The sequence below is a fragment of the Lactuca virosa genome, chromosome 2 (genome assembly GCF_052849685.1).
Source record: "Lactuca virosa cultivar CGN04683 chromosome 2, Lactuca_virosa_CGN04683_v6, whole genome shotgun sequence".
NCBI classification, from domain to species: domain Eukaryota; kingdom Viridiplantae; phylum Streptophyta; class Magnoliopsida; order Asterales; family Asteraceae; genus Lactuca; species Lactuca virosa.
In genome coordinates, this window is record NC_136427.1 from 35,735,168 (window position 1) to 35,761,125 (window position 25,958).

Here is a 25,958-nt window from a genome sequence, read left to right on the forward strand (position 1 = left end):
CCAATTATCGTGTTCATTAAGTTACATATCTGGTGATGATGAACTAGATCTAAACTTCGTCATTGTCGAAGCTTGGTCGGCTGAACTAGGCAGCGACACAGGCGAATACAACAAAGAAGATGAAGCGCAGAAGGAAAATAGGTGGCCGACGGGTTAATTGGGGTACCACCTTTTTTTTCTTTCTCCGGCGAAGTCAGCGCCATTTAATGTTGGGTTTCGGTGTCGGATGTGGTTTTGGTGGTCCGATAATGGTGGTGTTTCGGCTGGCGGTGGTAGTTCTCTTTGACAAAATGAAAAGAAAGTTATTGTGCTTTTGTGTGTTACAAAAGGCATATAGGTGGGATAGAGTTACATATTTATTTTCTTTTTTGTTTCATTTTAATCAGAAAATACAAAATTAATAAAAAAAATGAAAAACAAAAATACCAAAAGTAAATCCGTTATTTTAGATATTTTAAAATTTTTTTAAACAAAACTAAAAAAAAAAAAAAAGTTAAAGTCTTGAACCGTTATCTCAGTCCAATATTTTTCGGATCAAAGCGTCAATTTCCATCTAAAACCATTTTTGCACTCTAGTCAAACTAACAAAAAAGGAGATGTGTGGAGTCAACACAATAGGGAAGCCACATGTTAAAACGGATAGACTTCAAGGTTTGGGGATTACGCGGCAGCTCCTCACTTGAAGGGAAGATAAGGGGAGTGAACAAGTGCAAAAGAGTTGAGGATGCCCATTAAAAATTAAAATATATATTATTCGAATTTCTTGAATCCTTCGATGGAGCCTTTCAAGTCGTCTCCGTCTTCGTCATCTTCTGTATCAACTGGAAGATGGACACATGAAGTGTTCCTAAGCTTTAGAGGCGAAGACACGCGCAATAATTTTGTAGATCATCTTTATACGGCTCTGAGTCAAAGAGGAATATCTGTGTTTAAAGATGATAAGGCGCTCGATAAAGGGAAATCGATCTCCCGGGAGCTGCTGAAAGCCATTGAAGAATCAAAGTTTGCAGTGGTTGTTTTCTCTAAAAATTATGCGGACTCGTCATGGTGTTTGGATGAGCTTGTCAAAATCATGGAATGCCGAGATCAGATGAAACAGATGGTTTTACCGGTGTTCTATCACGTAGATCCATCCGATGTGCGTGGACAGAAAAATAACTTCGATACCGCCTTTCAGGAACTCGAGGATAAGTTTAAGGGAGAGATAGAGAAAGTGAAAAACTGGAGGAAAGCTTTAGCTGCAGCTGCAGGTTTGTCTGGCTGGCATATCAAGGAGACAGGGAATGGGTTAGTTTTCCTGGATCTGTTGCTTCAAGTACTTACAGGCACTTATGAACGTAATTTCTATCATTCTACCAAGTTATTTTGTTACCAATGATAAAGATTTTGTGCATAACCATATGTTATCTCATTGTATTATGTGCTAAATTTATGGGTGTGTCTTGGGATTGCTTTTTGAGCTCTAAAAGCAGATAACTAAAAATGCTTATTGGCAGTGGTAAAAAAAGGTTTTTAAAAAATATTTGGATTAGTTTTTATGGTTAAGAGGGTGTTTGGGATTGCTTTTAAAACAACTTTTTAACTTTTTCTAAAAGTCAAAAAATAGCCAAAAAATGTTTGGCCGATAACAAAAAAATTTTAAAATAATTTTTTGTGTCGAAGCAAAAGTTGGTTTTTAAAAAGTTACAAATCGTGTATTTTTGTAACTTTTAGGACTTTTTAACTTAAAAGTTGGTTTTTACCCTAAAAGCAAATACAAACACATTTTAAAAAATTTCTTTTGGAAAAAGTCACATTCAAAAAGTCCTTTTACAAAAAAAAAAACATTTTTAACCTTAAAAAGTAATCCCAAACACCCCCTAAAAAGCCAATAAGTAAAAAGTGTTTGACTTAAAAAATGTTTTTTGAAGTTATTTTGGTTAAAAAGCCAAAAAGTTTCAAAAAGCAAAGTTTTACATGCCTTTTGAAAAGTCTTTTTTTTTTAAGTTAATGGAAAAACTATTTTAAAAAGTGTCTTTGAGTTTGTCAAACATTTTTTTTGACTTATTAGTTTTTTAAAAAGCCAATAAGCCAATAAGCTGTTTTGAAAAGCAATCCCAAACACCCCTATATATCATCCAATTGAATTGCGGTTTCATCTATTTATAGTTCTAATCTTTCTATATTATGGATTTTCGGCTATTTACCATGATAACCTTATAAATTATAATTGTATCCATTTACTATTTGACATTCCCAAACTAGTCTGTTAACTTGCTTAAAACGGGAAAATATGTAGGGGCGAATCTGCCATCCTCAAGGACATTGTTGCAAAGATATCAAAGAGCATACAACCTCGTGATTTGGAGAAACATCTATTTGGTATCGAGTCTCGGATAGATGAATTATATCCATTATTGGATATGGAAGCGACAGAAAAGGTCCACATGGTAGGGATATTGGGAATGGGAGGAATTGGTAAGACAACTCTTGCTCAAGCTTTATTCCGAAGAATTAAGCATAATTTTGAGGGTTGTAGCTTTGTTAGAGATGTTAGAGAAAATAGTTCTAGTAAAAAAGATGTATGTGCCTTACAACAAAAGATTCTAAGAGAAATTTTACATCAAATGGATCCTGTTGGTAATGTGAGTATTGGTTATCCGACTGTGGATCCTGAATACGGAGCCAACATGATACGTGAACGATTCTGCCATAAAAAGGTTCTTCTAGTTCTTGATGACGTGGATAATGATAAGCAGTTGGAGTTCCTAGCCAGAAAACATAAGTGGTTTGGTCCTGGAAGTAGAATCATTATAACCACTAGAGACGAGCATCTTCTATCAGATGTGAATGTCATCTACAGGCCTGATTTTTTAAGTAAGAATGAAGCTGCTGAGCTCTTCTGTTGGCATGCTTTTCAGAAAAGTAGCCCTCCTGAAGGGTATGAGGAGTACTCAGATCGTGCAATATGCTATGCTAGCGGCCTTCCTCTAGCCCTAAAAGTTTTAGGTTCATTCTTCCATCGAAGGCAACTAAGTGTGTGGGAAAGTGCTTTAAATAGACTAGGCAAAGGATCAATTGATAAGATTCATGAGACACTGAAGTTGAGTTTTGATGGACTAGATGCTTCTGAGAAACAAATATTCCTAGACATTGCATGTTTCTACAAGGACCAATATGAAGAATATGTAACTAGAGTACTCGATAGCTTTGGTTTTGACCCGGTGATAGGGATTAGTGTTCTTATTGAAAAATCTCTTATAACTGTTTCAAATAAAAGGCTACATATGCATGATCTCATACAGGAAATGGGTTGGCAAATAGTTTGTGAGAGTTTCCCGGATAGCAGGGTATGGAAACCTGAACAGATTCGTAAAATCATTAGGGGAAAGAAGGTAAAACTAATCACTATCTTTATAAAGTTGCTTTCTTTTACTTAGTGTCTTTTTTTTTTTTTTTTTTGTGTAGCAGAAGCTAAAAGCAATAGAAGCCATGATGATGACGGACAATGCACGCCGTGTTGATGCCTATGTTTTAGCAAGCATGCAAAATCTTCGGCTACTTGATATTGATGGGAAATTCAGTTCTACCCAACCTACATTTCTACCTGATGAGTTGCAATGGCTTTGTTGGACCAAGTACCCATTCTTGACTCTGCCTTTAACAGATATGTGTAAGCTTGTTGGGCTTGAAATAGCCGGTGGAGGCATGAAACAATTATGGAAGGGGCGAAAGGTATTTAGCGGATGAAGTCAGTTTCTTTTTGTCGGTAGTTGTCTACATTGATAAGCAAAGCCTCTATTTGTATTGAATGCAAAAAGATCTTGATATTAGTTTTTTTAATCAATTTCTGTTTTACTTGTCAGATTCTACCGAACTTGAAATTTATCCACCTCGAGGGCATGGACAAGCTCACATCATTTCCAGATATCTCCGAGTCTCCGAATATCGAGAGGCTTATTTTGTCAGGTTGTAGGAGTTTAGTGGAGGTTCATGAATCTCTTGGATCTCATAGAGGGCTTGTTTACTTGGACATGAATGGTTGCAGTCAGCTCAAGTGTCTACCATCCAGGCTTGAAATGGAATCCTTGGAGACTCTAATTGTCTCTGGATGTGAGAGGCTTGAAAGATTCCCAGAAGTCTCCCCATGTATGGTTAAGCTATCACAATTAGATCTTTCTTTTTGTTCTACAATAAAGGAACTGCCATCATCAATCAGATATTTGTCTAGCCTAAGCTTCTTGAATCTCACACACTGTTTGAATCTTGAGAACATACCAAACTCTATATGTGAGTTAAAGTATCTTAAATGCCTTCACCTTCACAACTGCAAGGAACTGAGAGATTTTCCAAAGGAGCTTGGAAGCATGAAAATGTTAGAAGAGCTGTGGCTAGGATTTATGTATGAAAACGTTAAATGGCCACAGAAGTCTGTTGCTTTTCATAGTTTGACAAGTTTTTCTTCCTTGAAAAACTTAAATCTCAGTTGGAGAGAAATTGAAGAGGAAAGTTTCCCCCAAAATCTTGATGAATTGTCCTCCTTGGAAGAATTATATTTAAGTGGCAATTCTAAATTAGTCGAGTTACCTGCAAGCATCTGCCATTTTTCTCGTCTTAAACGCCTAGAGGTGATTCGGTGTCGCCGTCTTCGAAGGCTGTGTGGGCTCCCATCAAGCATACAAGTATTGAAGGCAAATCATTGTAGGTCACTGGAAAAGATCGGAGATCTATCAAAAGAGTGCGACTGGTTGTATAAGATGTGGCTGAGTAATAACCAGAAACTCTTAAAGGATGAAGAGAATCAAAGATACCTTGATAACATGCTGCAACTATCTTTCATTAAGGTGGTTCATCTCTATCTATTTAATATCATTTAATTTATATCTTGGAAGCAAATTTTATATTGTTTAAGAAAGCATGGTTGTTTTGGTTAATTACAGAAATGCGCTGCTGTAAATCATCGATTAAGTATTAGCATCCCTGGAAGTATGATTCCAAGCTGGTTCGAAAAAGAAATGGATGGGTGCAGAATAGGACTGAAGTTACCTCAGAAATGGCATTCTGAGATCCTGGGTTTCGTGGTATGTGGGGTGTTTACTCAGTGGTGGTTGACATATAGGTGTCCTCACATCATCTTCAGAATTACAAAAGATGGAGCGGCCATTCCTAAGCCGGAGGTTAATGCAACCGAAACAACCGGGAAGATGAATGTGTGGATTAGCTATATCCCGTTGGGTGTCTTTCAGCAGATGTACCATGATATTCAACCTGAAGACTGGTCTCATATTCAAGGTAATCTTGACATGACTGTAACATCAGTAGATGGCACAGAATCAGTGAGATGTGGGGCACATGTTATCTACAAAAAAGACGTTCAACAGATTACAACTTTTATCTCTGATTATGTGGACGTAGTGCATGTTGATGATATGTATCTTCGATATGATGAAATTATTTCTGGCAACACTCGCGTTTATGAACAAAAGTTTGATATGAAGAGCTTGATGCCTTTAAGAAGTAGAACCTCAGCAAGGCGCAACACGGAGCACATATTTTGTTTCAAACCGTCTTACTTAGATGGTGTTATCTGGTCCTTTTATTCCAAGGTTACCTCTTTTTTCACTATCAGATGTTTTGCCCGTGTCTTTCAATATACTCTTTTTTTTACTAGTTGGATTGGAAATGGTAACTTCCTAGTTATGTTAAATGATATTCTGAATCGTGAGAATCCTATTACTGATTTTGGAATTAGGAATGCTAATGTGAGAAAAAAAAAAAGGAAAAAAGAGGGTTGATTAGTGGTTTTAAATTTACAATATCTCTAGTATTATACAATACATATATAACAGTGGGTCCCAAAGATTTTAAGACCAAAGTCATAAACCAAGGAGATGAAATTTGGGCTATTGGATTAAATTTGAATGGTGAAGATTAAAAGCTGATAATCCTTGTATTCACAAGTTAAACAATGAAATGAAAAAATTAAACTTACAACATCTAGAACAACTCTTTAAGCATTAGGAAACACAACTTTAGAGAAAACCAAAAGTCACACGATTCCTCTTTTATGGAGGGTTCTTTTATGAAGTGGCCCTCGGATGTTGTATTGATTTTTCTTGATCAAATATTTAATGTGTTTCATGTAAAATTGTTGTTGCAAAAATGTTTATTCCTCGTCAACTTACATGCCATCTGTTGATTTCCAGGCCAAGGATTTTTTGCTGTCCACTATTCAAAGAAAATGATAACAATTACGGTCTCCAAAAGTAACAACTGTGATTCCTTGAGGCTGAAAGGAAACTTGAAGATAACTACCTGTATATTTAAGTTGTTCAGTCCACAATCCAGTGAGTACACTAAACCACTGTCTTACATAGGTTGAGGAGGCTGCAGGAGAGCCCCAAAAGTATACTGTACAATTTATACTATATATACTAGGGAAGTCTAAGCATCGTGCTAAACACTGATCACGAAAGTTCCTTTTGGAAAATTCTAAAAACGCATGACACACATAGATTACCATAATGTATACGAATAAGAAATTTTTTTAAAGTTCAACGTTGTAAAAATAAGAAATAATAGTTGGATGTTATATAAAAAAAATACATGAAAGTACATTGCTATGCCTTGCATCTAGTCGTATGTATAAAATGGAGCTAATACAAACATGAAGATAAAACTTCTATAACTGGTGCGACATTGTTTGAGACTTGCTTGCTCTCGGAGATATGGACAACACCAATAATAGCAACAATAATTTCAACAAAATAAATCCCATGTTTATGATGGAATTAATCAGGTTTATTTTAGACTATTTTAGTTTTGGATTTAAATTGAATAAGCTTGGGTTCAAGGGTTTAATCCATTTTGCATGGCAGGAACTTGAAGAGCAAAAGCATTTGTTGTTAGGTTCATTTAGTAATTTATTTAAATAGTTGGTATGTGCTTTGTCAGTATAGTACCACCTGATCTTTAGGTAGAAATAGTCAAATATGATGTAGTCAAGTAGGACCTATTATTTTGGCTAGTCTTTTGGTTCACACGTTGTCACTGAAGAGGCTATTTATAGCCAGTAGTTGTTTAATAAAGAGTAGTTGCTTTTGTGCTACTCACTTCTTTTACCCTCTGTATACATTTATCACCAATGTGAGAGTGATACTTATTTATTTTATAGTAAGTTCATTACGTGAATTTACATAATCAAAATTTGTGAGGCTTTATCTCCAACATTTGGTATCAGAGCGGATATCGATTGAAGAGGGGCTGATTTCAGATCAGTAGGTTGTGTTCTTTTCTGTTCTAGGGATCAAAAGGGTAGCAGAGACAAGTCGTGATTCCGGCCAAAACCAGCGGCCTTGTTAACCCAGTTTGATCGAAGAACAACATAGGAGGATCAAGAGCAACCAGAAGGTGTTAATCAAAGGGTGAAAAACAGCAGGTGAAAGGCAGCAAAAGGTGTTTACAGGTAGCTCTTTCAAGCAGTGAGTTTTTAGTTGATTATATAACCTTGGTAGTGCAGTAAATCGCAAGAATGGCTCCACCGAAGGATCAAACAGCGGCTGTTGTCGAGGAGAGCAACACCATGACTCTTCAATGTCCGGTATTGTCATCAACAAATTACACAGTATGGGCTATGAGGATGCGGGCTATCTTCAATGTTCATGGGGTGTGGGAGGCAATCGATCCGGGAGTTAATGGGGATGCCAAGAAGAACAACATAGCAATTGCACTTTTGTTTCAAGCCATACCGGAGGAGCAAACATTGTTAATAGGGAATCTCGGAACCGCAAAGGAGACGTGGGATGTTCTCAAAACCCGTCATTTGGGTGCGGATCGAATTCGGGAGGCGAGACTTCAAACTCTAATGGGAGAGTTTGAAAATCTGAAGATGAAGGACCAAGAGGTGATAGACAACTTTGCTAATAAGTTGTCCGAGTATGCTTCTTGAGCCGCCTCATTTGGATCGGTTATGGAAGAAACAAAATTGGTTAAAAAATTTCTTAACGGGTTACCGAAACGTTTCATTCATATGGTGGCTTCTATAGAACAGGTTGTAGACTTGAAGACCATCAGTTATGATGATGTTGTGGGCCGACTTAAAGCTTATGAAGAAAGGATCAAAGTTGAGGAGATCCAACCTGAGCAAAATCAGCTTTTATTTGTAAATTCTGATGAAAAACCAAAAGAAAAAGAGCATAGGTGTGAGCATTGTGGTTGTGGAAACTCGAATCGTGAAGACTATGGGCGTGGCCGAGGTGGAGGTCGGGGGTCCGGGAAAAGTCGAGGAGATGGTCGAGTACAACGGGACAAGAGTCACGTGAAATGCTACAAATGTAATGAGTTCGGGCATTACATTTCGGAGTGTCCATTGTGGGAGAAAAAGAATGAGCTCAACTTGAACCGGTGCGAGGATGAGGCACCGGCACTGCTGTGAATGAACAACCTCATTAAGGGGGTGATTGATGGAATTAATCAGGTTTATTTTAGACTATTTTAGTTTTGGATTTAAATTGAATAAGCGTGGGTTCAAGGGTTTAATCCATTTTGCATGGCAGGAACTTGAAGAGCAAAAGCATTTGTTGTTAGGTTCATTTAGTAATTTATTTAAATAGTTGGTATGTGCTTTGTCAGTATAGTACCACCTGATCTTTAGGTAGAAATAGTCAAATATGATGTAGTCAAGTAGGACCTATTATTTTGGCTAGTCTTTTGGTTCACACGTTGTCACTGAAGAGGCTATTTATAGCCGGTAGTTGTTTAATAAAGAGTAGTTGCTTTTGTGCTACTCACTTCTTTTACCCTCTGTATACATTTATCACCAATGTGAGAGTGATACTTATTTATTTTATAGTAAGTTCATTACGTGAATTTACATAATCAAAATTCGTGAGGCTTTATCTCCAACAGTTTAATTGTTGAACGCATTAACTTCATCGGCATTGCATTTCAGTTGCTGCTTTTCAAATCAATCTCTATTTTACAAAATCACACATCAATAAAAAATTGATCTTTCATGTAAAATTCAAAAATAAAAAATGCTAATTACTCATTTGTTAAAGTTAAAAACATCAGATGCATAAGCATTATATTTCGATTGTGATTTATTGTCCTAACCACTCCTCAACAAATTCGTCTCTTGTAAATTCTCCAAACTAAAAACGATAATACTGATTTATTGATAGTCAATCTCAATCAACAACTTCATCAACATTGTATTTGATTGAAATTTGTTCCATTAATGTCTACTTCCTAAGCATTCATCTGTCTTGTGGAATTCTCAAGCCGAAAATGCTAATTACTCATTTTTTATTACCAAACAAACAACCTAATTGGTTCCTATTTTCCTAATTACTCATCAGCAAATTCATTTGTCCAGTAAATTCACAAAGTAATAACCAGAATGTGTGTTTTCTTGGAAATAATCATGAGAAATAGAAGACATACATGTTTAATTTAATCGAGTAAATGAAGAGAATCCATCCATTGACATAGAAACAGTCTTGAGAGGGCAGTCATTCTCTCTAAAAGAAGAAAATATCTGCAGAAAAATACAGAGATGAAAACAAACTCATGCAATTAATTTTTAAAATATACATGCTACTTAGGGCACTTGTAGAACCAAGAAAACTAACATAGTGGTGATTGATTTTTGTCTTTAAATCCCAAGAGACACACAGATGTATTTTCTCGGGAGAAGATATCTGTATAGGAATTTTGTCAAACACGTAAGGAACATCATCAAAGTCTATATGATTCTTCACCCAGAATAAAAAAAATAGAACTAAACATGAAAGACACCTACCCAGGAGTGGCAGCAAACAGAGGAGGCGTTGATATAAACTCAAAGTTCCAAAGCAATAGGACCTCAAAAGGGAAAAGAAGTCTAGAAAAGACAACATACCCACAAACATATATAATCAAGAACTCAAAACAATCTCGCATTGAAAACAATTACACCACGGTTTCTGTTGACCTAATTACAAAAAAAAAAAAAAAAAAAAAAAAAAAAAAAAAAAAAACAAATTCAGCAAATGACAAAACTTAGAGTAAATTACACGAATGGTCCCTATGGTTTGAAATAATTTATGTGTTTGGTCCCTAACTTATTTTTTTAATTCGGAAGGTCCTTATTGTTTGTTTTTGTTACGCGTTATGTCCCTACTGTTTGTTTTTATTACACGCATGTCCCTGTCTTACCTAAAAAGACTATTTTTAAATACGAAAAAATGATGGGGTAGCTAAGGTAAGGTGAGAGGATGGGATTGGAGGTGTGTTTATTTAAATAAATTAAAAATCAAAGAAAAAATAGTTTTTTTAGGTAAGACAGGGACCAAACGCGTAACAAAAACAAACAGTATGGACCTTCCGAGTTAAAAAAAATAAGTTAGGGACCAAACACGCAAATTATCGTAAATCATAGGGACCATTCGTGTAATTTACTCCAAAACTTAAATGAAGCAGTTAAAAGAGGAACAAAAGAAAGAAGCCCTAAAATAATTTAAATGACGATGACCGATCGGAAGTGGTGTTAATGGATGACAACAGGTGATGATAACGGTGTATGTGATACTAACGCCTTGTTCCCGAGTTTTTTTGTAAATTCCATAAAGGAAATGAAGGAAAATTTTGACATAATTATTCCGTGTTCCCGAGTTTGAAAGGAAATGAAAGGAAAATTTTAAGTTTTTGTGTTCCCGAGTTAGGAGGAAAAAGAAAATAAAACTTAAAATTTTTATTTCTTTCACTTTCTTTCCCTCGTTTCTTGACATGCCCTTAAACCCTCCGATTTACCATCGATTTAATAAAAATCAAAACTACTTCTAAACATGGAAATTAAATTCCCTAAAAGTTGTAAGAGATATTCATGAAAATGTTAGGCACGATGCAAAGAGGATTCCAGGGTTGGGATAGATAAGCATGAAGGGCTTCTCGCGGATATTCTTCCTCCATAGTTTCTCTTGACCTAATAAAAAACCAAACAAAATGAAATGAAATCAAGAAATGAAAAAAATTAAATGTTGTTAAAGAGGGAGAAAAGAGAAAAAAAACCTAAAATAAATTAAAACGTTGAATGAAAAGGTTTGAGAAATCCCAATATCAGGAATCCCATATGTTCATCCATAGTTTCTCCTCTTCGATCTCAGTTTCCCCAACTTTGAATGGAATCAGTTACCTACTATAATTTGTAATCCTTAAACCCTTGAAGCACAATCCAATAAGTATTGAATCGATGTTCAAGAGAGAGAGAGAGAGAGAGAGAGAGAGAGAGAGAGAGAGAGAGAGAGAGAGAGAGAGAGGTATGGTTTGTGGTGTTATCTTGGAGTAAGGGTGTCTACCGTCTGATTTTTTCGGTTTTTAAACCGTTAGTAACGGTTTTTGTCAATCTTAAACCGAAACCGAACCATTGAAAATTAAGACCGAAACAACTCAATGTCTAAAATAATGTTCACACTTCACTATTAGAAACGATGGAGAATAATAATAGTATAATACTATGTTTATTAATATAATGGTTCTTTTGGAGCCTAATAATAATAGTATAATACTATGTTTATTAATATAATGGTTCTTTTTACAAACGTTGGACGTTTATCATATTAAGTATTATGTTTAATGCTCCATTATTTCAAACATTGGAGTTTGATTTCAAGTACTCGATGGATGTTTATGAACTTTTTATTTAAAACTATATCGTTTTATATAGTTGTATATTTAAAGTTACATACATAACAACAACGATATACTCATTTTTGCCATATAAAATTATATATAATTACATATAAAAAAATTAGTTTTTATATATAAATTCTACAGTTTGGTCCGGTATTTTACGAAATGAAAACTTTGAAACCGTAAGCGAAACCCTTCATAACAGTTTCGAAAGTTTAAAACTGCAAGCAAAACCATAAAGAAAAACACAAAACCGTGAAACCAAACCAATGCCCGGTTTGGCCGGTTTCAGGGCTTCAAACCGAACCGTGAACACCCCTATCTTGGAGAAGCATATTTTTGAATGTGAAGGGTTTATTGGGAGATGAGAGAATCAGTGGAGGACAACTTTTCTCCCGCTTCGGACCAAGAAAGCCACATGTGTATCTCCGTGGAAGACATGCATCAAACTTTCAAATGAAGCAAGCGACTAAACTTAATGCACGAGGCATCTTTGAAAAGGAAAAATAAAATAAATAATCCAAATGTATTAACAAGGGAGATTGGGATTCTACGTAACGTCGTTTTGAGTTTGCAAGATTGGGATCGATCTCATAAAATAAAATATAATTTTAATTTATAATTTTAAAACATGAAAAATATTTCAAAGATTTAATTTTTCATTCAAAAGTTATAAAAACTTCAAAATATTAGTCATAAGTCACAACAGAAAATAATAAATGGTAAATTGATAGAGGGTAAAAGACAAAGTTGTAAAAAAATTTCATTTGCAATAAATAAATAAATAATAAAGGGAATGTAGGATCGGATCCCGATCCTACGATCTTACAATCCTACCTACCATTCTATCCCAAATACTATCCCTTTACGATCCGGCTCGTTTTTCATACCTAGCATCGTACGATACTACGATTAGGATCCTGATTTTGACAACCATGATTCGCACCATCTAATTATGTGTTTGAGCTACATACGTTTTTGACTTTTTGCTGTCAATATTTTCGGTAATTTGTTAAACGAATAAACACGAACAAGAAACTCTCGTTCATATATCCGTTCGTGTTCGTCTCGTTCGTTCGTTCAAGTTAGCCGAACGATAAATTATGTTCATGTTTGTCCATTTATTAAATAAACAAATATAAATGAACTTCCTACCGAACAGTTTACGAACGGTTCGTCGAACGTTCAGTTTGTAACACCTGTTTCGAGTATTGGTTGGAATTTGCTATTTTGGGGGTGTTTGTGCATGGACTCGGCGAGTTGGGAGTCCAACTCGTTGAGTAGAGTCGTGATATCATAGACGCGGGTCGGGATTGACTCGGCGAGTCGGATGGTCGACTCGGCGAGTCTGGCCTGTTTAAAGAAAACCCTAATTTTTGGGGTTTGCCCCCTATATAAACGTCATTATCCGCCCTAGTAGCCTCCTTTGACACCATATTATCCCAGAGAAGGATGTTTGCGGGCGTGAACTCCCTTGAGTGAGAGTGAGTGCTTGGTTTAACAAGATTGGAGGGTTGGAGAAGAGATCTAGAAGAAGGAACAAGAGGGGAAGCAGTAGATCCGACATCTACACTGCATTGGGCATCATTTTAAGGTAAAAAGTCGTTACCTTGATCTATAGTGTAACATCCCAAAATTCAGCCCAAAAATTTCGTTTTTGATTAATTAATTCACAAAACATTCATTAGAAATTATTGTATAAACACGTCATCTCAGAAACCAAGTATCATGTTTGAAACCCACAACATAAGCAAATGTCATATCAGAGTACAATCCCAGAAAACACCATGCGGAAAATCATATGTGTGTGTGATGCCATGCTACGCCGTCGGCTCCTTCCCCTTAGACGAAGAGGTACCTGAAACCAAAAACTGAAACCGTAAGCACAAAGCTTAGTGAGTTCCCCCATCATACCACATACCATACAATATCATCGGTATCTTTCAACCGGTAACCATTCATCGGTATCTTTCAACCGGTAACCATTCATCGGTATCTTTCAACCGGTAACCATTCTTCGGTATCTTTCAACCGGTAACCATTCATCGGTATCTTTCAACCGGTAACTGGGGACTATTCCACCCCCTACCACTAGCATACAATACAAGGCATAAGCATACAGTCAGGCATATCCGGGTACTGACCTACCCCTCGGTCCTAAGGACCACTTTCAGGGAAACTATCCCTATCATGCACGTAACATATCATACAGATATAACTCATAACCAAACGTATAACCAGACCAAGATAATTATCACAAAGACAATCATCTTCTAATACTCCTCATTGGTGGGCCGGCATTGTGGCCATAGACCCACCCCTACTGGAAGGTAACTCACCTCGTACAAGTAGTCGCTGATAATCTGTGCGGGAAACCTCCGTCCGCTGCTGCTCCGGAAATCCTCCGGCCACAACCCCACAATACTCAGTTAGAAACTGATCTCTATACTTAGGGTAAAATGACCATGTTACCCCCAACCAAGTCAAGTCAAAGTCAAAGTCAAAGTCAAGGTCAAAGTCAAAGTCAACTTCCAGTTGACCCGACTCGCCGAGTTGGGCTGTCAACTCGCCGAGTCCCCCACTCTCTACTCGTCCTTATCCGTGCACCTACTCGTCGAGTTGGGCCGTCAACTCGACGAGTTCCTCTCCCATTCGAACTCAATATGAAAACTCATCCGACTCGCCGAGTTGATGAACAACTCGTCGAGTTCGCCTTCATCTGATGAACAACTTCTGTCCTCAACTCGCCGAGTTGATGAACAACTCGCCGAGTTCTAAGGAGATTGCCTTGGACTCGCCGAGTCCAAGAATGCACTCGCCGAGTCCCATGAATTTCCATCACAAAGGCTTAATCCAGAACGTTGGGTCACCCCCTGTGACCTTCCTGAAACCTTTCTACACTCAACTGGGTCCTTATGACCCTCAACTGATATGGACAGGACCATGCACTCGCCGAGTCCTATGAATGGACTCGCCGAGTTGGTCACCACCTTTCACTAAATCTTCGATTTCTGATGTACAACCCTTGATCAAAAGATAGATCTATGCTTCTACAATCGATCTAGCACGTAAAGTTACAACCTTTACGTGCTTGCATGGGACTTTGAGTTCAAAAGGACCTAAAACAAGCTCCTAGGGTGCATGGGACCCTTTTATGGGAGCAAAAGCCACTCACATCTACTTAAGGACTCTTTAAATGATGTGATTCAGAAGCTCAAACCCCCAACCACGTTTGCAAACATGGTTGGCTACCAAAATGGCTCATAAAAGCCCTAAATCTTCCCAAAGAGGGATTTAACAAATGAAAGAGCAAGGTATAGACTTTATACCTTCTGAAGACTGCAAATGATGCTCACAACTGAATCCCTCAAGCCTCCTCTTGATCCTTCAAGCTTTTCCTTCTTCCTTGAACCACAAAATCACCAAGATCACTCCAAATGCCTTAAAATTCTTCAATAACGGCTAGGGTTTGCCATGGGGGTCTTCTGGGAGTAAATGGGATGAAGGAGGCCGAGTTAAGGTGTTTAAATAGGGCACACACCCCTGGATTAGGGTTTTTGTCCAAACAGGGTCTACTCGCCGAGTTCGGGAACCGACTCGGCGAGTCCATCACTTAATACCCGCGATCCTTCTCGCTTCTACTCGGCGAGTTAGTCCTTCGACTCGCCGAGTCCAAGGCCAAAAATGCAAATTATTAAGAGATTAAATTAAAAGAATACGTACCAAGAACCAGGTGCTACAAATCTCCCCCACTTATTTTAGACTTCGTCCTCGAAGTCTGCTGCTCGATCTTGGAACAGCTCCGGGTAATGCTCCATCATCTCATCCATCGGCTCCCATGTCCATTCTGAGCCCTTCCGGTGCTGCCATTGCACCTTTACCAGCTCAACCCTCTTGTTCCTCAGATCCTTCGACTTCGAGTCGAGGATCGCTACAGGCCGCTCGATATAATTCAGGCTGTCATCAACCTGAATGTCCTCCAAGGGTACTACCGCTGAGTCGTCCACCAGGCACTTCCACAGCTGGGAAACATGGAAAGTGTTGTGTATCTGACTGAGCTCGGCTGGCAAATCCAACTTATATGCCACCTTGCCCACCCAGGCTAGTACCCTGAACGGTCCACTGTATATGAGGCCTAACTTGCCCCGCTTCCTGAATCGGATGACACCTTTCCAAGGCGACACCTTCAGGAGAACCATATCCCCGACCTAGAACTCCAGGTCTGATCGACGCTTGTCGGCATAACTTTTCTGCCGACTCTGAGTAGTCTGAAGCCTGCTTTGGACCTGCTGAATCCTCTTGGTCGTCTTGAGCACCACTTCGGTGCTCCCCATCACTCTCTGTCCAACCTCGACCCAACATATCGGGGTCCTGCACTTCCTCCCATACAACATCTCGAAGGGAGGACGGTCGATACTCGCATGATAGCTATTATTATACGAGAATTCCGCCAACGGAAGGTAGGTATCCCAGCTACCTTCGAAGTCTAGAACACACGCCCGCAGCATGTCCTCCAGAGTCTGGATGGTCCGCTCACTCTGGCCATCCGTCTGCGGGTGAAAGGCGGTACTAAAATGCAGACGAGTACCCAGCTCGTCATGAAACTTCTTCCAGAATCTGGAAGTGAACCGCACATCCCTATCCGAAATCACCAAAACTGGCACTCCGTGTCGCGCCACCACCTCTCTGATGTAGATATCGGCCAATTTATCGGCCGAGATGCTCTCCTGAATCGGGATAAAGTGGGCGCTGTTGGTCAATCGATCGACGATGACCCAAATCGAATCCACTCCCCGCGCGGTCCTGGGAAGCTTGGTGATGAAATCCATCGTGATGTCTTCCCATTTCCACAGCGGGATATCCAACGACTGCATCTTGCCGTGCGGTCTCTGGTGCTCGGCCTTGACCTTCCTGCAGGTCAAGCACCGCTCCACATACCATGTTACGTCCCGCTTCATGCAGGGCCACCAGTAATCGGGACGAAGATCCCTATACATCTTCGTCGCTCCGGGATGGATGGAAAATCGGGATTTGTACGCCTCCTCCATCAGGACCTGGCGCACGCCTCCATGATAAGGGACCCACACCCTACGGTGAAGGGTCAATAACCCTCGGCTATCATAATCGAAGGAGGAAACCTGTCCCACAATCCGCTCACTCTTCCGATGTTCCTCCTTCATAGCCTCCTGCTGAGCCTCCCGGATCCGCTCCAGAAGCGGAGTCACCACTGTCATCCTCAGACAGATATCCCTGATCGGCGCTGCCTTGCGGCTAAGCGCATCGGCCACGACATTGGCCTTCCCCGGATGGTAGAGGATCTCACAATCGTAATCCTTTACCATATCAAGCCACCGACGCTGCCTCATATTCAGATTTGGCTGATCCATGAGATACCTCAAACTCTTGTGATCCGTGTAAATCGTACAACGAACCCCATAGAGGTAATGACGCCAAATCTTGAGGGCGAATACTACAGCCCCAACTCCAAATCATGCGTCGGGTAATTCGCCTCGTGAGGTTTCAGCTGCCTCGACGCATAGGCGATGACATGCCCTCTCTGCATCAATACCGGGCCCAAACCTGTGATGGATGCATCGCAGTACACAACAAAATCCTTCATGCCCTCTGGCAGGGCCAAGATTGGCGCCTCGCACAATCTCTGTCTCAGTGCCTCGAACGCGGCCTGCTGCTCAGGCCCCCAGCGATACACTACCGACTTCTTAGTCAGTCGGGTGAGCGGAACTGCTATCTTGGAGAAGTACTGAATGAATCTCCGATTGTAGCCTGCCAATCCTAGAAAGCTCCGAATCTCAGATGGAGACCTCGGAACCTCCCAACTAATCACGGCCTCCACTTTGGCCGGATCTACTGAAATCCCGTTCTGGTTGACAAGGTGCCCAAGAAACTGCACCTCGCGCAACCAGAACTCACACTTGGAGAACTTAGCATACAAGTTATCCCTCCTCAAAGTCTCCAGAACCTCCCGCAAATGCTCCTCATGCTGCTCTCGTGTCTTGGAGTAAACCAAGATATCATCAATAAATACTATCACCGACCGGTCTAACATAGATCTACACACGCGGTTCATGAGGTCCATGAACGCGGCAGGAGCATTGGTGAGCCCGAATGGCATCACCACAAACTCATAATGGCCATAACGCGTCCGAAACGCAGTCTTCTGCACATCCTCATCTCTGACCCTCATCTGATGATACCCCGAACGCAAATCAATCTTGGAGAACCAAGATGCTCCCTGTAGCTGGTCAAAGAGGTCATCAATCCTCGGGAGTGGGTAGCGGTTCTTCACCGTTACCTTATTCAGCTCCCGATAATCTATATGTTCGATAAGGTGTCTAAGTCCATAACTTATTTGGTATATACTTGACCCGACCCGGCATGGTCCATTTGGGTTGCACTTCACCCGAACTATTTATATGGATAACATTATGAGAAGAGTATATTTGCGGCCTACTAATATATTATAAGTTATAATATATTAATATGAAATTGTATTATTTAATTAGTATTGATCTTAAATTAAATATGAATTAATTTAGTGATCATAAGGTGACTAATTAAAATAATGGGCTATTGCACTTATATAGTGTGGGCTAACACTCATAAGGAAATGGGCTAAGCTTGGATGGGAGTCCATGGATGATCCATGGAGCTTTTAACCCATGGATCCTTGGAATAGGAAAAGACATGGGTTATTAGGGTTTGCATGGTTCATAACCCTAATCATCTACACTCTATAAAGAGGCTTATGGTGCTTGAGAAGATACTATGTGTGTGTGCATAAGGCGTGGCCGATTTCTAGAGTATTAGAGTGCTCTCTCATAAGTTTTCCAAGTTTGTGGTGATTTGTGATTTCCATTTGAGGCATTCACATTATTGGTGCTTGGCTCTCAAACTCTCAAGGAATCAACTCACTAACAAAGGTATGTAATTCTTCTAGTATCTTTTATGTTTAAAAGTACCCCATGTATGCTAGATAGGTTATGAACCTTGGAAAATTATTTTGCATGTATTTTAGACAAAAATAGATCCAAGGTTTCTAGGGTTGCATGAACACCTTAGGAGGTGTTAGTTTGCTCAAAACCCAACAGTGGTATCAGAGACTAGGCTTGTTTGTTTGATACTTGATGCAAACTTGTTGAAAAACTCAAGTTTTCTGCATTCTGCAGCATGAACTCGCCGAGTCCATGGGGGGACTCGCCGAGTCCATGAGTAAATTCATCCTACTCATCGAGTAGGTTCGTGCACTCGACGAGTAGAAGCCTCAGAATGCAGATTTTCGAGTTTTGCTGCTAGAAATGGACTAGAAACATTACCCTAAACTGTTTTGGTGTTATAAAACCTATTTTAGATGGTGTAATGTTTATGCTAAGCCATTTACAATGGCTTATATCAAAATTGCATGATGATATGTGTTCATATGTTCTTGGAATTTTTGATATGATGTTCATGTTCTTATGAATTATTGTTAGATCATAGGAATTATTTGCTAAATTGTTTATTGATAATTCTTGATCATTTATGTGTTTTAATGGAGTCCATAATTTGTCCTCAAGTTATGGATTTCCAAAGGTCACTTTCATTTATGCACACTTAAAACACATAAGTTACATGAAAATGAAGAGTCTTCATTTTATGAACCTTTAATTCATAAGTTATGAAATGAAAAGTTTTGAATAGTTTCAAAACTTGTCCTCAAGTTTTGGAATTTGTAAAGTTACACACACTTTAATATACTTTAATTCCAAACCCTTAGAGTTTTAAAAGTTAAAATTCAACCCTTATACTATTTATAACATTAATGGTTAATTATTATATATATGTATAAGATTAATTCGTTTTACCGTTAGTAGGCCTCATTCACGAAGCCGGTCTATAAGGGGGGTATAAGGTTGTTGCCTATAAAATGGCAACTTAATGGGTGTCCATTCTCACCCACCGCTTCCTTGATCGGTGGAGGGTCGTTAGCCGAACGGGTAGGACAATGACTTTATATTCTCATTAAAAGTATAATGAATATTATAAAGTAACTAAACCTTTAATAAATTCCCAATCTTAGTTACTTTAGGAAAATGTGAATATGGTGCTAACCCATGAAATTCACACTTTGTACCTTACCAAGTTGTTGGTGGAGCGTGTGTGGTTAACCGGCACACTAACTTGGACTAGTAAGGATCACGAAGGGTGACTTAATGTTTGTCATAGATCGGTGGAGCGTGTGTGGTTAACCGGCACATTGATTAGGTGATAATATTAAGGGTACCAAGTGAATTTGCATGGTTATTCACACCTTGTTTTGTGATCCTCGGCATCCCAGTCACAAAACTTGAAGGGCACAATCGAGATTGAAACATGCCATTGAAAAGTTCAATGAATCTCAAAAGAATCTAGGAATTTCAAAACCAATTAAACCTAATAATTCATTTCGTTTTCATGGTGGAAATTGGTGAATCGTCATTCACCTACCTTCAAATATGTTATAGCTTAGATTACGGCATCCCTCTTCTAAGTTATAATATATTATGTTGGATCCTAGCCTTAATATTACATTTGGGTGTATTATTAAGGATTCGATATATCAAATCTAAACTTGTTTTCTTCTTTTCAGATGTCTTCCAACAACAAAGCTTCGGGCTCTAACCCTACTGGCTCCTTTTCCCTCATGAACCTTTGTGGGAGGGTCATCTTTGATGGTTCCAACTTCATGGATTGGATCCGGAACATCAGGATGGTCACTCGTTACGAGGACAAGGAATATGTCCTCGATAAGGAGCTAAAGGAGCTTGATGAGTCCACTGCTACTCCTGAGGAGGTCGCTGAGTATCAGACACATGAAAGAGATGCCACCAAGGTGGCATGCATCATGATGGCCACCATAACAGCTGAACTCCAAAAGTCCTATGAGGACTATTACCCTTTTGAGATGCATCAGGATCTGATGGAAAGGTACCATCAGAGTGCTCGTCAAGAGCGGTATGAAATAATCTCCTCCATGATCACTACCCGTATGAAGGATAGAAAACCAATCACGAGCCACATGCAGAAAATGCAAAGGTATGTGGACCGTCTAATGAAACTGAATGTGAACTTCCCTGAGGAGTTGTCAACTGATATCATTTTGCACTCCTTGCCATCGTGTTATGATCAATTTCGTATGACATACCACATGAACAAGGAGGAAGTCACACTCAGTAAGCTTCAAGGACTTCTGAAGACTGCCGAAAGTGGTCTTAAGAGTAAGTCGGTTACTACTCCTACTCCTACTACTACCCCTGTTTTGGCTATCGGGCAAGGCAAAGGGAAGAAGAGGAAGCACCCTTCGAAGGGTACCAAGGGAAAGTCCCTTGAAGGCTCCTCATCTGGAACCAAAGGTGGTTCTATCACTCCTTCTGCCATCCCTAAGGATGCTGAATGCTTCTACTGTCAAAATAAGGGGCACTGGAAGCGAAACTGCCCAAAGTACTTGCAGGATGTCAAGGATGGGAAAGTGAAACCATCCCATGCAGGTATTTACACTATATTGTCTAATAACTCACCATATTCTAATTCTTGGGTTCTTGATACTGGTTGTGGTATTCACATCTGTTGTGACCTGCAGGGCCTAAGAAGAAGTGAGGATGTGGAGCACGGAAAGATAAACTTAATCATGGGGAACAAGAAGGTTGCACCTGTTGCCAAGATTGGAGTTTATACTTTGTTGCTAGATAGTGGGTTAAAGTTAGATTTGAATAAATGTGTGTACTCGTCTGAAATGGCGAGGAATATTATTTCCTTTCATGCTTTGTACAAACAAGGTTTTACCTTTTCTTTTGATAATGAAGTTGGTAGTATTAATGCTTTCTTTAACAATATTCTTTATTTTAAAGCATTACCTTGTGATGGTGTGTATGAAGCTGTATCGGTTGTAGATAATTTAGGAAATAATGTATTATGTATTGATTCTTCTACTAGCTTGGATAAAGCATCTTTGTGGCATTTTCGTCTTGGACATGTAAGCAAGAAACGCATAGGCCAGCTCCAAAAGGATGGAGTCTTGGAGTCGTTCGACCTCAAGTCGGATGATAGTTGTGAGTCTTGTCTACTTGGAAAAATGACAAAATCACCCTTCACTGGTACTTGTGCAAGGGGTGAGGGTTTGTTGGACCTTATACATACTGATGTATGTGGACCATTCAAAACCGCCACAAGGGATGCTAATCGCTATTATATGACTTTTATTGATGACTTTAGTAGATATGGTTATGTCTACTTAATCAAACATAAGTCAGAAACTTTTGAAAGGTTTAAAGAGTTTAAACAGGAAGTAGAAAATCAATTGGGCAGGAACATTAAGATGCTTCGATCCGATCGAGGTGGTGAGTATCTTAGTACTGAGTTCCTCGACTATCTTAAGGAGTGTGGGATTGTCTCACAATTGACACCTCCCAGGACACCACAGCTGAATGGTGTAGCTGAGAGGCGTAATCGAACTTTGTTGGACATGGTTCGCTCTATGATGAGTCGAGCTTCGCTACAAAGAAGGTTGCCAAAACACCTCTCTTTTTGTTCCTGCCAATCTCTATGATGAGTCGCTACCAATCTCTTTTTGGGGGTATGCCTTAGAAACTGCCGCCCACATCCTTAATCTAGTCCCTACAAAGAAGGTTGCCAAAACACCTCATGAAATGTGGACTGGGAAAGTTCCCAATTTGGACCATATCAATATTTGGGGTTGCGAGGCTTTCGTGAGGCGCGAGACTCATGAAAAGCTCAAACCTCGAAGTGAAAGGTGTATTTTCATCGGCTACCCACAAAAATCCTTTGGTTACCTCTTCTACAGACCCAGTGAGAATGTGGTCTTTGTGGCTAGGAGAGGGGTCTTTCGAGAGAGCGAATTTATAAACCAAGGAGACAGTGGGAGGCAAATTGACCTTGAAGAAATATAGGACTCAATTGGTGAAGGAACCTCAGACACTAGCAATCAACTTGAGGAGGAAATTCCTGTTGATCCAGCTGACGAGTCTATACTTCCGAGGCGTTCCACAAGGGTTAGGAACACACCTGAGTTTTATTATGGATTTCATATTACTACGGAAGGTGATACATTTATCAGTGACAGTACACTGGTAAATCTGGATGAACCTAACAGTGTTAAGGAAGCCATGGTAGGCCCAGAGTCTGCTAAATGGAAGGAGGCTATGGACAGCGAGATACAGTCCATGTATGACAATCAAGTTTGGAACTTGGTTGACAATGTACCAGGCCGTAAGACAGTCGGGTGCAAATGGATCTTCAAGAAGAAGACCGACATGGATGGGAAGGTGCACACTTATAAGGCTCGACTGGTTGGGAAGGGTTTTACTCAGACTCAGGGTATTGATTATGATGAAACCTTTTCACCAGTAGCAAAGATTAAGTCTATTAGGGTTATGCTAGCCATTGCTGCATTTCATGATTATGAAATATGGCAAATGGATGTCAAAACCGCTTTCCTTAACGGAAAGTTGGCTGAGGATGTTTACATGAATCAGCCAGAAGGTTTTGTCAGTGCAGAGTACCCCAATAGAGTGTGCAAGCTTGAGAAATCCATTTATGGATTGAAACAAGCATCTCGAAGTTGGAATCTTTGTTTCAATGAGAAGGTCAAAGAGTTTGGTTTCTCAAGAAGTGAAGATGAGTCCTGCGTGTATGTCAGAGCTAGTGGGAGTATAGTTAGCTTTTTGGTACTGTATGTGGATGACATACTACTCATAGGAAATGACATCCCAACCTTGCAGGAGGTTAAGTCCTGGCTTGGGAAGTGCTTTGCTATGAAGGACCTTGGAGAAGCTGCCTATATCCTAGGGATAAGGATATTAAGAGAAAGGAGTAAAAGACTAATTGGACTTAGTCAGAGTATCTACTTGGATAAGGTGTTGAAAAGGTTCAACATACAGAATTCCAAGAAAGGAGAATTACCGATCCAAAGCAATGCCAAACTGAGCAAGGCTCAGAGCCCGAGTAGAGAAGATGAGATAGCCGAGATGAGTCGATTACCTTATGATTCCGCTGTTGGCTCGATTATATATGCTATGACTTGTACCCGTCCTGATGTGGCCTTCGCTTTGAGCATGGTCAGCAGATATCAGGGGAACCCTGGCAAGGCTCATTGGACTTCGGTAAAGAATATTCTCAAGTACCTGCGGAGGACTAAGGATTGGATCCTTACCCTTGGTGGGAGTGATGACTTGAGAGTAGTAGGGTATAGTGATGCTAGCTTTCAGACTGATAGGGATAACTTCCGCTCTCAGTCGGGCTGGGTCTTTACCTTAAATGGAGGGGCAATCACTTGGAAGAGTTCCAAACAGGAGACTGTAGCTGATTCGACTTGTGAATCAGAGTACATAGCAGCGAGTGAAGCGGCAAAGGAGGCGATATGGCTGAGGAACTTCATCGGAGACCTTGGAGTTGTACCAGCTATTAAGGAGCCTATGGAGATTTTCTATGACAGCAATAGTGCGGTTGCCTTAGCCAAGGAACCAAGAGATCATGGCAGATCCCGACACATTGACAGAAAATATCACTTCATAAGACACAAGATAGAAGAGGGACTCCTCATGGCAAAGAGGGTATCGTCAGATGAGAACCCTGCGGATCCCCTTACGAAGGGACTGATGAGGGTGAAGCATTTGCAGCATGCGAGACGCATTGGGCTAAGGGACGATATTAGTTTTACAGATTAGATAGTTATTACTGAAACTTGTAAAATGTAATCGACGTTTGATGATAAATAAAAGTTGTGATTTATTTATGAGTAAGGTGTTGCTATCATTGTCAATTATTTACTATTGTTTCAGCTTTGCATGTTTTGACTTCCAGAATAATAAGTTTATTCAAACTCTCCACAGTCGGTCATATGTCGGAAGTAGGTATGAATCAAGACTGTCATGAATTGGGATTGTAGATGACTAAAGGTGTTTAGTCATAGCAATGGTTTCTACAACATTCATGAGTACTCATAAGTTATGAGTATTGGAATAAACCCACGCTCACTTGTATCACTTCATGGAATTTATCTCGAGTGATCGTGAGACGGTAATATCATATAAGTCTTCAAACCTAGAGATATGAGTTGTTACCTATGAGTTGGTTGTGCATTGATTGCACGTAAACGCATCAGTAACTTGATGTTATAAAACGTGCCTTTGTGTGCAATTCAATAAGTAGTAGAACAAGCATATGAGTCAAAGTTTATCTGTTTCTTCTAGAAATAGAAGCGATATCTGGGCCCCTCGATGATTTTGTTTTGACGTATGTACCGGGCCCGGTCAGAACTAAATTGATATGTTCGATTAAGTTCTTTGTCAAACAAATCGGAAATCGGGAAACAAACTGCTGGACAATATGTAAGACATTGTTCCATGTATTTGTCCGGCTGATATCATGAGAGCAGAGGATTATGTGATCACTTATCTAAAATGGCGCTTCATAGTTCAACAGAGTTTTCGAGAGCTACGATTGCCGGTTGGTTCCTGAAGCTATATAGGCAAATATAGTTATCCGACTTACCCAAGTGGGAGACTGTTGGATAAGGTGTCTAAGTCCATAACTTATTTGGTATATACTTGACCCGACCCGGCATGGTCCATTTGGGTTGCACTTCACCCGAACTATTTATATGTATAACATTATGAGAAGAGTATATTTGTGGCCTACTAATATATTATAAGTTATAATATATTAATATGAAATTGTATTATTTAATTGGTATTGATCTTAAATTAAATATGAATTAATTTAGTGATCATAAGGTGACTAATTAAAATAATGGGCTATTGTACTTATATAGTGTGGGCTAACACTCATAAGGAAATGGGCTAAGCTTGGATGGGAGTCCATGGATGATCCATGGAGCTTTTAACCCATGGATCCTTGGAATAGGAAAAGACATGGGTTATTAGGGTTTGCATGGTTCATAACCCTAATCATCTACACTATATAAAGAGGCTTATGGTGCTTGAGAAGATACTATGTGTGTGTGCATAAGGTGTGGCCGATTTCTAGAGTATTAGAGTGCTCTCTCATAAGTTTTCCAAGTTTGTGGTGATTTGTGATTTCCATTTGAGGCATTCACATTATTGGTGCTTGGCTCTCAAACTCTCAAGGAATCAACTCACTAACAAAGGTATGTAATTCTTCTAGTATCTTTTATGTTTAAAAGTACCCCATGTATGCTAGATAGGTTATGAACCTTGGAAAATTATTTTGCATGTATTTTAGACAAACATAGATCCAAGGTTTCTAGGGTTGCATGAACACCTTAGGAATGTTAG

General features: G+C 39.4%; 2 protein-coding genes across 5 annotated transcripts in view; one reads left to right on the top strand and one right to left on the bottom strand.

Moving 5' to 3' along the window:
- Positions 1 to 598: 598 nt before the first annotated feature.
- Positions 599 to 8,847, top strand: LOC145159021 (TMV resistance protein N-like). Of its 4 annotated transcripts, none has more exons than XR_013737438.1 (7): positions 599 to 1,287; positions 2,279 to 3,374; positions 3,448 to 3,714; positions 3,846 to 4,823; positions 4,920 to 5,585; positions 6,186 to 7,417; positions 7,499 to 8,847. XR_013737438.1 is itself a non-coding variant. In XM_079077912.1 (6 exons), the coding sequence occupies exons 1-6, from the start codon at positions 776 to 778 to the stop codon at positions 6,222 to 6,224; spliced, it is 3,558 nt and encodes a 1,185-aa protein (XP_078934038.1). In that variant the 5' UTR covers positions 599 to 775; the 3' UTR covers positions 6,225 to 8,847. The 4 variants fall into 4 exon arrangements, 2 of the variants coding, with proteins under 2 accessions (XP_078934038.1, XP_078934039.1); XR_013737439.1 differs by having other exon boundaries at positions 6,186 to 6,326; positions 7,220 to 8,847; XM_079077912.1 differs by having other exon boundaries at positions 6,186 to 8,847.
- A 580-nt stretch (positions 8,848 to 9,427) lies between these two features.
- The window catches only part of LOC145157362 (uncharacterized), a 46,019-nt gene continuing 29,488 nt past the window's right edge, over positions 9,428 to 25,958 (bottom strand). Inside the window, exons 3-5 of the mRNA XM_079076412.1 lie at positions 9,935 to 9,952; positions 9,612 to 9,734; positions 9,428 to 9,517 (exon numbers count right to left, since the gene is read on the bottom strand). Coding sequence (XP_078932538.1) covers positions 9,428 to 9,517; positions 9,612 to 9,734; positions 9,935 to 9,952 — 231 coding nt within the window. The remainder of the gene's footprint in view (positions 9,518 to 9,611; positions 9,735 to 9,934; positions 9,953 to 25,958) is intronic.

Bases quoted from the DNA above. Each gene is read 5' to 3' on its own strand.
- LOC145159021 (XM_079077912.1), top strand. From the start codon at position 776: ATGGAGCCTTTCAAGTCGTCTCCGTCTTCGTCATCTTCTGTATCAACT. The intron at 1,288-2,278 runs GTTAGTTTTCCT...GAAAATATGTAG, and splicing joins ATCAAGGAGACAGGGAATGG to GGGCGAATCTGCCATCCTCA. The intron at 3,375-3,447 runs GTAAAACTAATC...TTTTTTGTGTAG, and splicing joins AAATCATTAGGGGAAAGAAG to CAGAAGCTAAAAGCAATAGA.